The 14,174-nt window shown below is 39.0% G+C and overlaps 1 protein-coding gene across 1 annotated transcript in view; it reads right to left on the bottom strand.

Annotated features, from left to right (window-relative positions):
* Positions 1–14,174, bottom strand: part of RASEF (RAS and EF-hand domain containing) — a 62,825-nt gene that overhangs the window by 48,278 nt on the left and 373 nt on the right. Inside the window, 1 exon segment of the mRNA XM_025049733.1 lies at positions 14,051–14,173. Within this exon segment, the coding sequence (XP_024905501.1) occupies positions 14,051–14,173 (123 nt within the window).

The following is a 14,174-nucleotide window of genomic DNA, read 5'->3' as shown; positions in this document are numbered from 1 at the left end:
GCAGGAAATGTAGTTCTTAAATTCATATTTAATATATGCTAAATATCTACTACTAATTATTGAATGACTGGCATCACACACTAAATTATTATTGATATCATGGAAAGATAACTGTTTGGTGCCTAAGCTATAGTCCCATTTTCTTCAACAGTTAAATATCAACCTTATACCTGAGTATACATAATACTGGCAAGAAAATCTGTTGGAGTGTACACGACTAATGTAGTTCTTAAATTCATATTTAATATATGCTAAATATCTACTACTAATTATTGAATGACTGGCATCTAACACTAAATTATTATTGATATCATGGAAAGATAACTGTTTGGTGCCTAAGCTATAGTCCCATTTTCTTCAACAGTTAAATATCAACCTTATACCTGAGTATACATAATACTGGCAAGAAAATCTGTTGGAGATTGTACACGACCTGCTCTGACCTTCTTAAAATTCTCTTTGAAAGGTTATAAGAGTTGCTCTGAAAGATCATACAATAAAATAAGAACTTCTTTTCAATGACAACATCTTTGAACAATCTTAAATTAAAACTATTTGTATACATGGTAGTATTTGTTTAGTTACTGTACAAAAAAGTATGTCCTAGAAAGAATTTTTAAATTTTAGTCCTAATTTTAAGAATCATTGATTTTTACCTACTTACTTTGCTACCTAACCATCAAACATAGAAATAGATCAATAATGCTTTTCTAGCCTCTCTGTTTTATGCAAAGAGATGGACCAAAAATACCAAACTAAAGCAAAATTAGTTATATTTTCTTAAAAGTTTCTTAACACATTCCCCATTTAAAATAAAATGCTCCTGACATCTTTAATTCCACATTTCTATAGTTAAGACCCTTTGAGAGGCTCTTGGTCTCATTCAATGCGCCTGGGGCATTTTTTCCACAAGGCAGAAGTTTCCCCAGATACACTCCACTGCTCATCACCAGTCTACTTCATTGCTTTCCCAGCAAGCTGCAGGAAATTTAATTACTTTTTCATTTGATTTTCTGAAGGACCGAAGGGTGATTTTCTGGAATGTGATTTAAAAAAGAAAGTAGCCAAAAAGCCTATATTAAAATCTGACTTTTTCACATTATACCAGGATCAGATGTCCTGAAAACTAGCTCACTTTTGAGCTCGCAGAGCCCCAACCCACTAAAAGAGCAAATAACCATCGGATTTGCAAATTCTTTCTCCTGAAGGAATCTGACTTCCAAAAAAAAAAAAAAAAGGCATTATTTTTACAAAGATAATTTAGAACTACAATGTCTACTTTAGGGAATTTTCAATATGAGCAAAATGGGGAAAGGAGTTAAAATATGAATACAAATGGAAAAAGAATAAAACTGCAAAAAATAGTAATTTCAAAATAATAGCAGCACTCCAGCCATCTGAAACTTGGGTATCTGGCACAACGAAGAATCCAAAAGAAGGCTGAGAATCAGGAAAGAATGAAAAACAGCTTCTGAGATACCCCTGCTTGATACAGGCATAACCTGCATTCAAAGAGGGGTTTAAGACACAGTTCTAATATATCTGATCATTTACTTTCTGAATCTTCAGCAAAACGAAAGTACCCAAAAAGGAAGGAAGCACTGACCATAGTAAATTGTAACCTGGAAGTCTGACAGCAAGAACAGAAAATACACACAGGAACTCAAAAAGTCTAGCTGAACTACCATCTCCACAAATCCTGGAGATATTACTATACTACAGTCCAAGATGAGACGAGACTTCATAATGATGACCTTGAGTTAGCAAGGAAAGCTAAATTATTTTGCAAACAATGCACTGCATGTGTCTATATGCTCACCGAAAGACATGTGACAGACTGCTCGCTGCAGCACTATATGTAATAGACACAAAGTAGAAATTATCCAAATGGCCATTAATGGTAAAGTAGATAAACTGTGGTATCGTCACACAGTGGAATGGAGATGACTACCATAATCTACAACAACCATAATTTTTTTACCCATTTCTAGAACAGCTCCCAGGTATGGCATATGCTGCTGGTCTGTGGCCCTTAAGTAGCAAAGCCTGAGAAAAAAGATTTGAAAACAGTGTTTGCTGAGTTCCTTGGAACTGAATGATATCTTGTCCTGGGAATATGAGTGTGGAATGAGTGGCTTTCTCATGGCTGAGTTTTAGGATCTGTATCCAGTAAAACACTTCTGGGCTTCCCTATGCCTCTCAAATTTCATCCATGTTAGCAACTACCAACTCAGGAACAAAAACTAGTAGTTGGGGACAGCAGCATAAGAATCTGTTCCCACTCCAAGGAATTTCTTACTGTTTCTCATTCAAACTTCAGCCTTTGGACTTCTTAGCATAATGCTTTTCCCATAACATTTGCAAAAGAAGGAAAGGAAGAAAGGAAGTGAGCAAGGAAGCAGTTAGTTTGCCTGGGAAAGTGCAGCAATGTAAATGCTGACATGGCTTGCCAGATGGCTAACGCTGCTTAAATCCATGTTGTTGCTTCTGTGAGGTGCTCAGTTTAGAATTACAGATATTTTGATGAAGAATGAGACTGAAGAGTGAGAATGGAAGAGTGGGGACAAGGGTGAATAATAAGCCCTCTTCTCCTGGGGAGCATCTTGCAGCCATAAACATATGTAGGGCAAGTCTTTTCTTGGCAGATAGAAAAATGTTAATAACTTTAAAGTTGCCCCAGAAATTTAGTGCATTGTTTTGAAGTGTTTAGGCATTTGGAAAGGGTACAGGAGGAATATAACATATGTATAGACATTTCTCCAGATTCAAGTAAGTGTTTGAAAGTTTTCTGGTACATATTTTATAAGCTAAAGGCATAAAAAAAAAATGCTCTCTGATCTTTTCAAAACTGATTCCCATAACATAGGGATTCTAAAAAACAGAACATTTGAAAAAGTTTCTTAGTGGCTGTGATGGTTAATTTTATGTGTCACCTTAGCTCGGCTACAATACTCAAATATTTGGTCATACATGTCTTGACGTTGCTGTGAATGTATTTTGTACATGAGATTACCATTTAACTCAGTAGACTGAGTAAAACAGATTATGCTCATCCAATTATTTGAAGACCTTTAAATGAAGACTGACCTCCACCAAAGAAGAGGTAATCCTGCCAGCAGATTGCCGTCCGGCTTACAGTGCTACATGGACTCTTCCCTGGATCTCCAGTCTGCCAGCCCACCCTGCATTTTGGCATTGCCAGTATCTATATTCGTGTAAGCCAATTCCTTATATTAATTTAATCTCTTTTTTGATAGATAGGCAGACAGACAGGTACATAACAGTTAGGTAAGTATATACACAGACATGGAGATATATGTAGATATAGATACATATTGTATTGATTCTGCTTCCCTGGAGAACCCTAACTAATACAGTGACTTAAACCATTGCATTTTCACTGGGGCTGATGGCACATAAACAAATGTGCCAGCTTCACAGTGAACATTGCCTAAAAGAATTGAATAATATTATTCAATTTATTCAAATTAGTTGAATTCAGTAAGAACTGAATTCTTATTCAGTTACTAAATAAGAACTTTAATTCTAAATATCATTCAACAGAGTAGGTCCACTTTTTAAGGCCCCAAATGCTCAGCTATAATGCAATATTTTAATTTTCAACAGAGTTCATTAGGATTGAAACAACCTGTCTGATAGACCTGTAAACTTTTGTGGACTGACAGATTTCAATAGCCTGAAGACAGCTTATTCACTGTAATCTAATAGGAGAGAAGCGATGCACTATCCTTTCAGGCCAGCGTAAAACCTCTGAATCTATACACACAGAATCGATCTAACACTCATTTCTGGCTTTGTGCTTTGCCTTAGCCTCTCATGAATTTGTACTCAAGACAAGGACTGCTCTGCCAGAGTGCATATTCTCGATGCATCAATTCATTCATTCCCTAGGTCAAAAGGTGAATGATGCTAAAGTAGAAGTTGGCTTCCCCAGAATGGTAATGTTTTGCACCCCCCAGTAACAGCCACCAAATGTAAGTCAATTCCCATAGCTGAAGGCATGGACACAGGGCTGGATACTATGCTTACTCACCCCAGGGTGTTCCTTGGCACAGACTGTCCACAGGCTTTGTCTTGGTTCACTCAAGTCTTTGTGCACTTTGTCCTTCTCCCCATAACTCAGCAGCTACAATCCATATACCTCCTTCCATCAAGCTACCTTCACATTCAAAACAAATAAACTGCAAAATTCTGTATTTTTGTGTTTTAAAACATCTACAGGTATTCTGGACTACAGTATTTCTGTTTATTAAGAATTGAATGTGACTCTTTTTTACTGTGCTAGTATCTAATTAGTATTGTTACTGGGGTTTTTTTTGCGTATTCTGCTTACAAAGCTGTATAAAAATTAAATGGTCAGCCCCATCCTTACTTTTTTTTTTTAAATATGGGCTGTGTGCATTTGAAGAATACTAGATTTTCTGGAATGCATACACTACGTTAGAGCAGAAATGCCTGCACTATAATTCATTCATTAACATTCCCAAGTTACCCATAACTGCCAGATTGAAGTACATGCTATGCCAACAGATTCCCATGGAGGAAAAGAAAAAGTACTTTGTATCACAAACACTAACACTAACTTGTAGCATGTCCATCAGAAAAGATGACATATGAAAGTCCTAAAACATGGATATTCTAAGCATATGTTGGTTGACTCTTCGGGAATTCTTTCACTTTAGCCCAGAGCAGACTGTAACTCTGTTCTATAGAAGCAAGAATTATGAGGTGACTTGTCACATCAAGGGATGAAATGGTGCAGTCACTATGCCTAAGTCGATGGGCTACAAGTCAGCAAATGCTGCCACAACCTCCCACGAGCCCTTCTGCTCTGGAACAGGCGACACAAGCAGCTGACAGCAAGTGATACTTTCACCACTGCATTCAGTTTTCAGAATGAATAACTCTTTTGCACTTTTTTGAAGTGTATCCAGACATTTAAAAAACATACTTGGTCAAAGATATCATTATAACAAAATCGCCACTTCGGCATGCTACAAAAATTTATAGTTGTAAATTATCGCAATGGGATGTCATAGCTGGACATTCCCATAAAATGTCTTAGAACAAAATAAAATAAATTGAAATTGAAGAGAGTGATTGTCCTTGATGTCTGAGTGGTGGGCAGGAGTTCTTAAATGTGTCATTATCTCCAGTGTTTCTGCTTGGTCATATAACAATGACAGGTACGTTAAACTGTGAGTACATTTAACGGGCAAAGCTTGACAGAACCTGTATTTGGAAGCAGTCCAGAAAAAACAAGACGGAACTTTTGTAGTTATTCAAATTTCTTACCCCTGTAAAAAATGTCATATTTCCATATTTTCTTGTTAAAAAACATATATCAAATCTGTCTTATTAACAAAATTTTAAGTGTACAGTACAGTATTGTTGAATATATGTACATTATTATAAAGCAGATCTCTAGAGTTTTTTCATCTTGAGTGAATGAAACTCTGTAACTCACTGAACAGCAACTCCCCATTTTCCCATCCCCCAGCCCCTGCAACAACAATTCTACTTTCTGCTTCTAAGAGTCTGACTACTTTAGATACCTCATATATACGGAATCATGCAGAATTTGTCCTTCTGTGTCTGGCTTATTTCACTTAGCATAATTCCTCCAGGTTCATCCAAGTTGTCACATATGGTAGGCATTCCTTTTTTTTTTTTAAGCTGAACCACTGTAAGCATATACCACATTTTCTTTATCCATTCAGCTGTCAATGGACACTTAGATTGTTTCCCACTCTTGGCTATTGTGAATAATGCTGCAGTGATCGTAAGACTGCGGATATCTTCTATTTCGATTCTTTTGGATACATAACCAAAGGTGGGATTGCTGGACCATACGGTAGTCCTATTTTCAAATTTTTGAGAAACTTCCATATTATTTTCCATAGAGGCTGCACCATTTTACATTCCCAACAGTTGCACAAGGGTTACAATTTCTCTACATCCTTAATGGCACTTGTTACTTTCTGTTTCTTTGATAACAGCCATCCTAACAGGTGAGAGGTGGTATCTCATTGTGGTTTGATTTGCATTTCCCTGATCAGTGATGCTGAGCATCTTTTCATCTCCACATTTTTTTTTTTTTTTGCACGTAGGACAAAGCATTCCACCAATGAAAGAAAACAGCATGGCAGTACTAGAAAATATGACCTCTTATAACTAAATTCCCTTATTCTTTTTATCAGAAGCCATTCCATTCCAATTGATTTTTTTACATGTCTTAAAAATTGTGACATGCCTAAAAACTGTGGCATGTCTTAAAAACTGTTCCAGCTTCAACTGAAGAGAAAGAAAGACATCAGCGAAAAAGGTGTTCTGGACATCCCAACACATTCAGAGCTCAGCTCTTATCTCCAAGAACTCACCTGCCAGGGAAGCATAACCTGGAGATAGAAAATATTCTATCTGTTGAATCTGAACAAAGTAACTCAGAAAAGTATAACAACATCCAAAAACAAAAAAAAAAGAGCAAAGACAGACTATCTGTGGGTCAAAATACAATCCCACAAACTTGGAAGGGGCAGAAGGAGCATATCTAAAGTTCTGAGTTAGGTGCCATGAGGCCACACTCTAGTATCAACACAGATCTTCAAAGCAAGATCATGCCTGACATTTGAATATACCGTTCACATGTAGGAAACAGAGAATACAAACTGGACACTATCTTTTTCAATGTAGTGCTTTGACTTCCACTTAACATCTGGAGTTTTCCCTATAAGTTGGTATCAATGGCAACACTGGGCCTACATCTGTCACGGCAGCAATTGTCTGGCAGCAGATGAAGCAGAGGCTCCTGCTGGCCACAGAGGCCTATGAGTTTGAGCCTCACTCCAGCACATCGGTTGCCCACAGGACTGTAAGAGAACTGAACGCAGAGATCATTTAACATGGATCTAGAGTCTTTCTCGCTGGAGCAATGACGCCACCACAGGAGATTAATGAAGATAACTTCTCTATTGAAGACAGGAGGAAACTCCCTGAATTAGCTGGTCTGTTTGATTTCTGACCCCCAGTGACAGCTAGACCTAGACTATGCATCTTGTGATTCTTTCCACTCTATATCCTCACTGGTGCCATCACCTCTGGACAGAGAGAAACTGGCTAAGAAACTTTGGTTTTTGATAGGACACTATTTGAAAGCCAGTAACTAGTACAGTCCTGGGTGCATGTGGATACAGAAAAAACGATTTAGGAAGGAAGGGAGAAAGGGAGGGAGGGAGGGAGAGAAGGAGAGAGGGAGGGAGGGAGGAAAAAGGCAAGAAAGAAGAGTTTCTTCTGTCAAAAAAAGACAAGACTGGGAGCAATTTAAGACGAATTTCTTCCAAAGCATTACGCCCTCAATTTAAATGATGGACAAGACAATAAGCAATGAAAAATAGAGAAACTAATGTTTTAAATCCTACATAGTTCTTGAAGATTTCAATTCTTTTTAGAACAAAATTTCTTACACTTGATTAACATACAAACTTTATTAAAGAAAATCTTTTATGGATTCCAGAGTTCATGTAAATATTGTTTATATATCATGTCACTTAACTATGAACAAACATAAACCAGATATAAACTCCTTATACTTATGTCTCCAAAATGTTTATAAGACCAACACACATTTACAAAATCAATGAAATCAGAATTAGCAACATTCATCTAATCTGACAGCAGATACACTTCTGAAACTAAATCACCACAGCCAATGTCAATGTGGTACCAGCAGCTTGCACATGGCTCTTTTGAACGCCCTTACATGATCAAAATCCCATTCTCCCAACACTTTCTACTGAGATCTCACACAACCCAAGAGTCTATGTGTGTTGTCAGTCACTTTCAATTTTCATGAACACATCATTCATACACTAAGCCTCACCACTCTGTCTTCTTCATTGGCCCATGACAGCGAATGTGGTGCTGTGGGATGCTTCATGAATTGAAACTGTGTAGCCAAATATGTAATGGAGAAGTCATCTAGGTGATTCCAAATGTGCTTGAATTAATATGTTTTATCTTCCATCAAAAACGTAAACAAAATGTTTTAGTCATCTAAGACTTCCAAGCATACATGTGAAGACCCTAAAAGGTCTGTGCAGCCACTGATCTGAGAAACTTTCTTGATGTGAAATGTCCACAGTCCCAGGTATGTGCCAGGAAGTATTTCTGGTATCAGAAACTTCCGGGTACTTGAGAAGGTGAGACAAACTCCTTCAAGGTCAGGGTGAGGTGTCCGAAGTCTCGCTAGTGACAAGGACACTGGCAGGAACAAAAATATTGAGTGACTTAGAGAAAAAAAATAAAACATCTTTGAGCTACTGCATCTGTATATCTTGTTTTTGTACAATGTACAAAGGCCTCAAGGGTTAAAATTCACTTTTCTCTTTTTATAATTACCCTAACAAAAGCAATTATAGGAAGATCCCAAATATTTACAAATTGAAGCAATGAAATTGTTTTGTTTTGCGGGGGAAGGGGGTAATTCCAAGGAAACCATATGTGTCATGCATAATTCCACCACTGCAACTTCCCTCCGGGAAAGTGTTTATTTTGTGTTTTACAACCTGATATGAAGCTAAAATTGTCAGATAAAAACAGCCTGAATATCCATAACAAATAATTTCTTCCCATTTCTTCCTTCCAACTACATAATGCAGTCAAATCCTACCTAAGCTTTAGCAAGATACACATGAAGAATGTATATTGTATATGCCATTTCAGGAGTAAAAAACAACAGACATTTGAATCACCGTGGCATCTAATCTAATGGTTCTGGTTTCAGTTGTCAGCTTCCATTCCTATATTCAAGGCAGATTAGCACAGTGCAGTGACTTCTACTTTACAAATGAAATAAAACTATGTAACTCAGGAAGAAATCAAGAAACAGGTAAAGATTTTTACATGCTCCAAGTGATAGGAGTAGTGTGACCATGAATTTGAATAGTGATTTAGGAGAGAAGTAAATCAACATTTCAGGTTAAAGGACAAGCTAGATAAGAGTCTATGGTTCTTGGAGAGCAATCTTCCAATGACATCCATTTTAAGACTTTTTCTTTTTGCCCACACCATCAAGACAGAATAAACAATCTCGCAATGAAACCTGAGAGCAAAGCTCTGGACAATCAGCAAGATCTGAGGGTCACAGCAGACCACTATCTATATGGTCAAAACTGACAGTCCTCTAAGGATACCTTTCTGGGGTCTGAAGACCAAAAAGAAATTACAACCTTGAGATGAAATTCAAATTATCATAACTAGAAAGGACCACCAGTAAGTGGAGCCCATAAAAACCAAGCCATGCACAGACTCCTACAAGGCCCAGGAGCAAGGCTCAGAAGATTCAAGTTAGAGCTGTAGTTTTCTTAACAGACATGTTTCTTCCACTCAGCAGCAGGGTAATGACACATGTAATAGTGATAGAGAATATATTAAATTAAAGAGATAAAACAAAAAGCAACAGACCAGCAACAGTGAAAAAACAAAAATACACACACACACATACATACAGTGTGTGTGTGTGTGTGTGTGTGTGTGTGTGTGTGTGTGTGTGTGTGTGTGTGTGTGTGTGTAGAGGGGCAGGGAGAGAGATAGCATCCTTAAACTTCTTCCAGGACTGGGGCCCAACCCACCATTATGCTTCAAGGCTGGAATAAATCTTTATCTCCTTGGAAGAGCACTGGCCAGATATTACTGGCCATGTAAGCAAAATATCTATATTAATCTTCGAACACTACAAACACAGTCCAAAACACCCAGATACTTATATTTTGAAGACGCTGAAGAGCTGCAATCAAGCAGAGAAAAGCTGATTTGCCTCTCTCATCTCAAGCTGGTTCAGGGCCATAAGCTCACTGAGTGGTAAGAAAGGAGAAACCAAGGCACTATCCAATTAATAATCAGTGTCTCTTCATCTGTCTGTTGATCCCTGTCTTTCACCTTGTCTCCCTCTCACTCTGTCTCCAGCCCTCTATCTCTTTCTTTGCCTCCATCTCGCCTCCGCCTTTCTCATCCTTCAGGCACCATATCATGTCAGTGAAGCAGGCTTCTGAAGCAACTCCACTACTTCAAAAGACTATCAGACCGAAAAACCCTAAGGTAGAACCTAAGAACAAATGTAAAAGAAACCCTGACCAGTATTAAAATTATGCCTCTGCCTATGTGTAGCTACTTGTTTTTAAAAATATCCTCGTTAAGTGGGACTGGTGTTCAACTGTTGATCTTTTCCTCCAGACTTTAGTGATCATTGTTATAAGAACATGCTGACATGAACTGTCTTGACAATCCACGTATAGTTCGCACATGGGTAGGTTTGGTTCTTCTCAATTAAATTTCTTGTTTCTAAATTATTAAATAAAAGACTCCCTTTCACTATTGTGTGTATAGAAAGGTCACAAACCATGTGGCACAGCTGACCACCCAGGACCGATTCTAGTGTCTGACCAAATCCCACCTTAGCCCTGTCTGAGAGGTCACCAATCGCACTTTCACTTGTTATGCCACAGGAATCCACCCTGGGTCTGTCCCTGATCTGGCTACTGCGGCAGAACCTGTGCCCATTCACAAATTCTTTGTGGTTCTGATACTAGCTGGACCCTAATGTTTTTGTTTGTGGGAATGTGAGGTTTTAAGCTAATTTACCAAAGTGAATCAATTCACAGATACTCAAAATCGCTACAAATGGAGTTGAGAAAACTCTGAAAAGCTTCAGCTCTACCCAGGGGAGAGATGAGTTCCACCATTCCTGTTTCAGGTCAGGTCAAATGCACAAATGGAGTTGAGAAAACTCTGAAAAGCTTCAGGTCTAACCAGGGGAGAGATGAGTTCCACCACTCTTGTTTCAGGTCAGGTCAAATGCTTAGTGCATATACACACACACGCACACACACACACGCGCACGCACACACACACACACACGCATACACCCATTTCTTTCTCTTTTTGCCAGCCTCTGAGCACCATGACCAGCTCACAAGAACTTGAAAAAGAAATGAATAAAAAAAACACAGCATGAACTAATTGCATTCTCAGTATATGAACCAAGGAATCGAAGAACACAGGCTCATTCAATTCATTCAGCAAATATTTAGTGAGTACATTTATCGAGTACCTACTGGGTACGAACTTCCTTTTCACCAAAATAATGCCCCTGACACCGGAAACTGGCCAGGCTAGGTTATTACGAGTCTGCTTTCTGTCTCTCCCCAGACGTTCTCTCCCCACTTTGAGAACTTTCCTTGGCCTGGTACAATCTTCCTTTCAGAATTCTCTTACATAACCACATCACCTTGCCCATCCTGGTTTCACCTGCTGGCTGACCTAGTTGCAGCTTACTAGGAAGTGGTAACGGTCCATCCTGACCCTGTATTCTGTGGACACCTGCCCAGCTCAGGTTAATAGTTCACACGACTGCTCTGGACCCTCCCTTCCCAGACTTTAATGGAAAGACTTCCTCAGTTTTCTAAGAGGAAATGAACTTAGTGTTGACACACATCCCAGAACCTGTTTTCAGCCTTTCACAATGCAGTATTATTTTCACTCTAGTAACACAGTTATTGATGACTGGGGAGTTTAACCCAAATTTGCTTTATATTTTGATCGAAGAGCTTGAACAAACTTTGAAATGGAAATCGCTACCACATTTTGACTCTAAAGAACCAAACGTTCTTATATCTGATGTCTGTTCTCCTCAAACTATACATGAACACCCTACATCCCCATAGGCATGGGACAGGGTGCCACCAGGGGGAAGATGGAGTGCCAGGTGGAAAACAAAGCCACCAGATGAAATGGCACACCTTCCTGAGAGACAATTTCCCCAAGGAAGAAAATATAATATTGTATATTAAAACAACCCCCATATATTATGAAAATGAACAAACATGAGTTTTAAGATAAAAACTCAAGACTTCAAAGAAAGTCCCTGCTTGCTAGTTCCATCAGGCTGTGCCCACAATAGATGGAGTTTTCCTGCAAATAACTCTCTTGTCTTTAAACGGTCCTGAGGAAATTTTTGAGAACTATTTCATCCACACTATAAACTTCTTGAAGGCATAAACTACATCTCATCCATCTTTTTGTCTCCAGGGACTTAGGACAGTACCTAAGATAGTACCTAGCACAAGACAACGATATATAACTACAGAATCAACCTGGCTGAAATAATGGCAATGGCGTTATCAATAACAAAAGAGTTTTATCACATTTAAATGGGAAGATGGGAAGGTCAACAGTTGTATGAGGAACTGGAATAGAAGCAATCCAATTTACCAAAACAGTTATGGCTGCCATGGTAACAATCAGATGAAGCAGCTCCATTTAGTTATTTTCCACTTGAACAAGTACAGGAAGGCAAATATTGTACTTGTTAATCTCCCATCAGAAGGGGGTGGAGCTTAAGAACACAAGTCTACCAGGTGTACTGGGGGCCATTAATTTTAATAACCTTTGAAGAGTTTGAAAAAGTACGACAGCAATATCACCAATAATATTTAAGTTCTGGTTTGTAAACTGATCAAAAGAAAGTCATTTTAATCATTTATGGGTCAAATATCTGCTGCTAAGACCTGACAACTGTGAAAAGTAGTCCATGTATCTGTGTGTATATACATAAAAATAATATGATGTGGACTCACCTTTCCTTATTCCTAAAATTTTTAATTAGCTGGACCCAAACAAAGTTATAGATGAAAGATGATTCAGAGTAGAGTTCACAGTGATGTTTAAATTTTTCTATTTCCCTGGTGAAGACACTATATTTTAATTCATTTGTAAATACTAGGAAAGATGGATATCACACCCACTTTCTCTACACAATCCCTCTTATACTGCAGTGCGTCACTCACTATGCCCAGTGTTCCCTGTACTTTCCAAACTGGAGGGAGAACTGGGTGGAGGCAGAAGGGAGGACTCCTGGTGCTGCAGGTCTAATCTCTGAATGGGTGAGCCAGGCCACTGCCGCCTCCCAGAGCTTTCTTTTTTCTAAATCTACGTCTCAGGTAAGTAAACTGCCAACCAAAATGATACCTTTCTGTTCTTCTCAATAATGACAGCCAGAGCTCTACAAAATTTCAACTAAAATCTAAGTAGAAAGCCGAAAAGCATTTTACAGCATTCACATGTTTATAATGCCTGAGGAAGAAGTGAAAGTAACAGCTTGAGACATGTGAGGACACCAGGAATAGACAGATGCAAATTAATATCAAACAAACAAAAAAAAACCTGAGTAGCTTTCCCCCTATTTCTTGAACTAGAAGGTATCCTTTTCTCCCTGAGAATTAAGTTAGTCACTTTATATTATGTTGTATCTGTCAGCGTCATAATAGTAGAGAATTTACTGCTTGATTTTATCATTTCATTCTGTGTGTATAAAAAGAGTTTTTCAGTTCACAACATCTGAGATCAAATCTCTGCTCTTTTATTTAGTGGGCAAGTCCCATAACATTTTATAGGTCTAAGCGTCAGGGTCTAAGTTCCTCCATCAATCAGAGATAAGAAAGTCTATTCTCCCACCCCCAAGTTATTCTGAAATTTAAACAAATGAACTCTAGAATGTAGGCATCAGTGAATATATGTGTCCAGCAATATATGTGCCCAACAATGTCTCTTTTTCTACATAGTAGTAGGAAAAAGAACACATGCAAAAACTACTACAGAGGATACCAGTTGGCAAACGCACCGTGTCACTTCACCGCTCCAGGATGCAGCCTGGAGTCCTTGAGTGGGTGACGTAACCAGGTCGCGTTGAAAAGGGGAGCGCTCCTAAACCGCTGTCCCGGAAGAATCTCAGAACGCTGAGGATTTCACACGGCCCATGTCATTAACAAAGTGTCCTTTGCAGGGCTCAGAAATGCGCAAGTGAAACTTTCTCCCCAACCCTGACTCTGAACGCATTCCCTTCCTTAACTCTTAGGGGATCTCAGTCTTGGAAAAGTTAGTGAGTAGGCGAATGCAGAAAAGCGACTCACAGAAGAGTAGGGTCTGCACAAGGAAACACCCCCATCACCTCGAGCCCTCCAACCCACACACGCACCTGGGGATGAACTCGGCCTCGTCCCCGAGACGCTCCTGAAAGTCCTGCCAAGCCTGGCCGGGTCCCGCCGGGCCCCAGGGGGCTGCCAGCGCCGCCGCCGCGTCTTCGTCGCCCTCTTCCTCCT

This window comes from Pteropus alecto, unplaced genomic scaffold (assembly GCF_000325575.1).
Source record: "Pteropus alecto unplaced genomic scaffold, ASM32557v1 scaffold206, whole genome shotgun sequence".
NCBI classification, from domain to species: Eukaryota; Metazoa; Chordata; class Mammalia; order Chiroptera; family Pteropodidae; genus Pteropus; species Pteropus alecto.
Note: the sequence above shows the minus strand (reverse complement) of the source record. Positions and strands in the feature narration are given on the sequence as shown.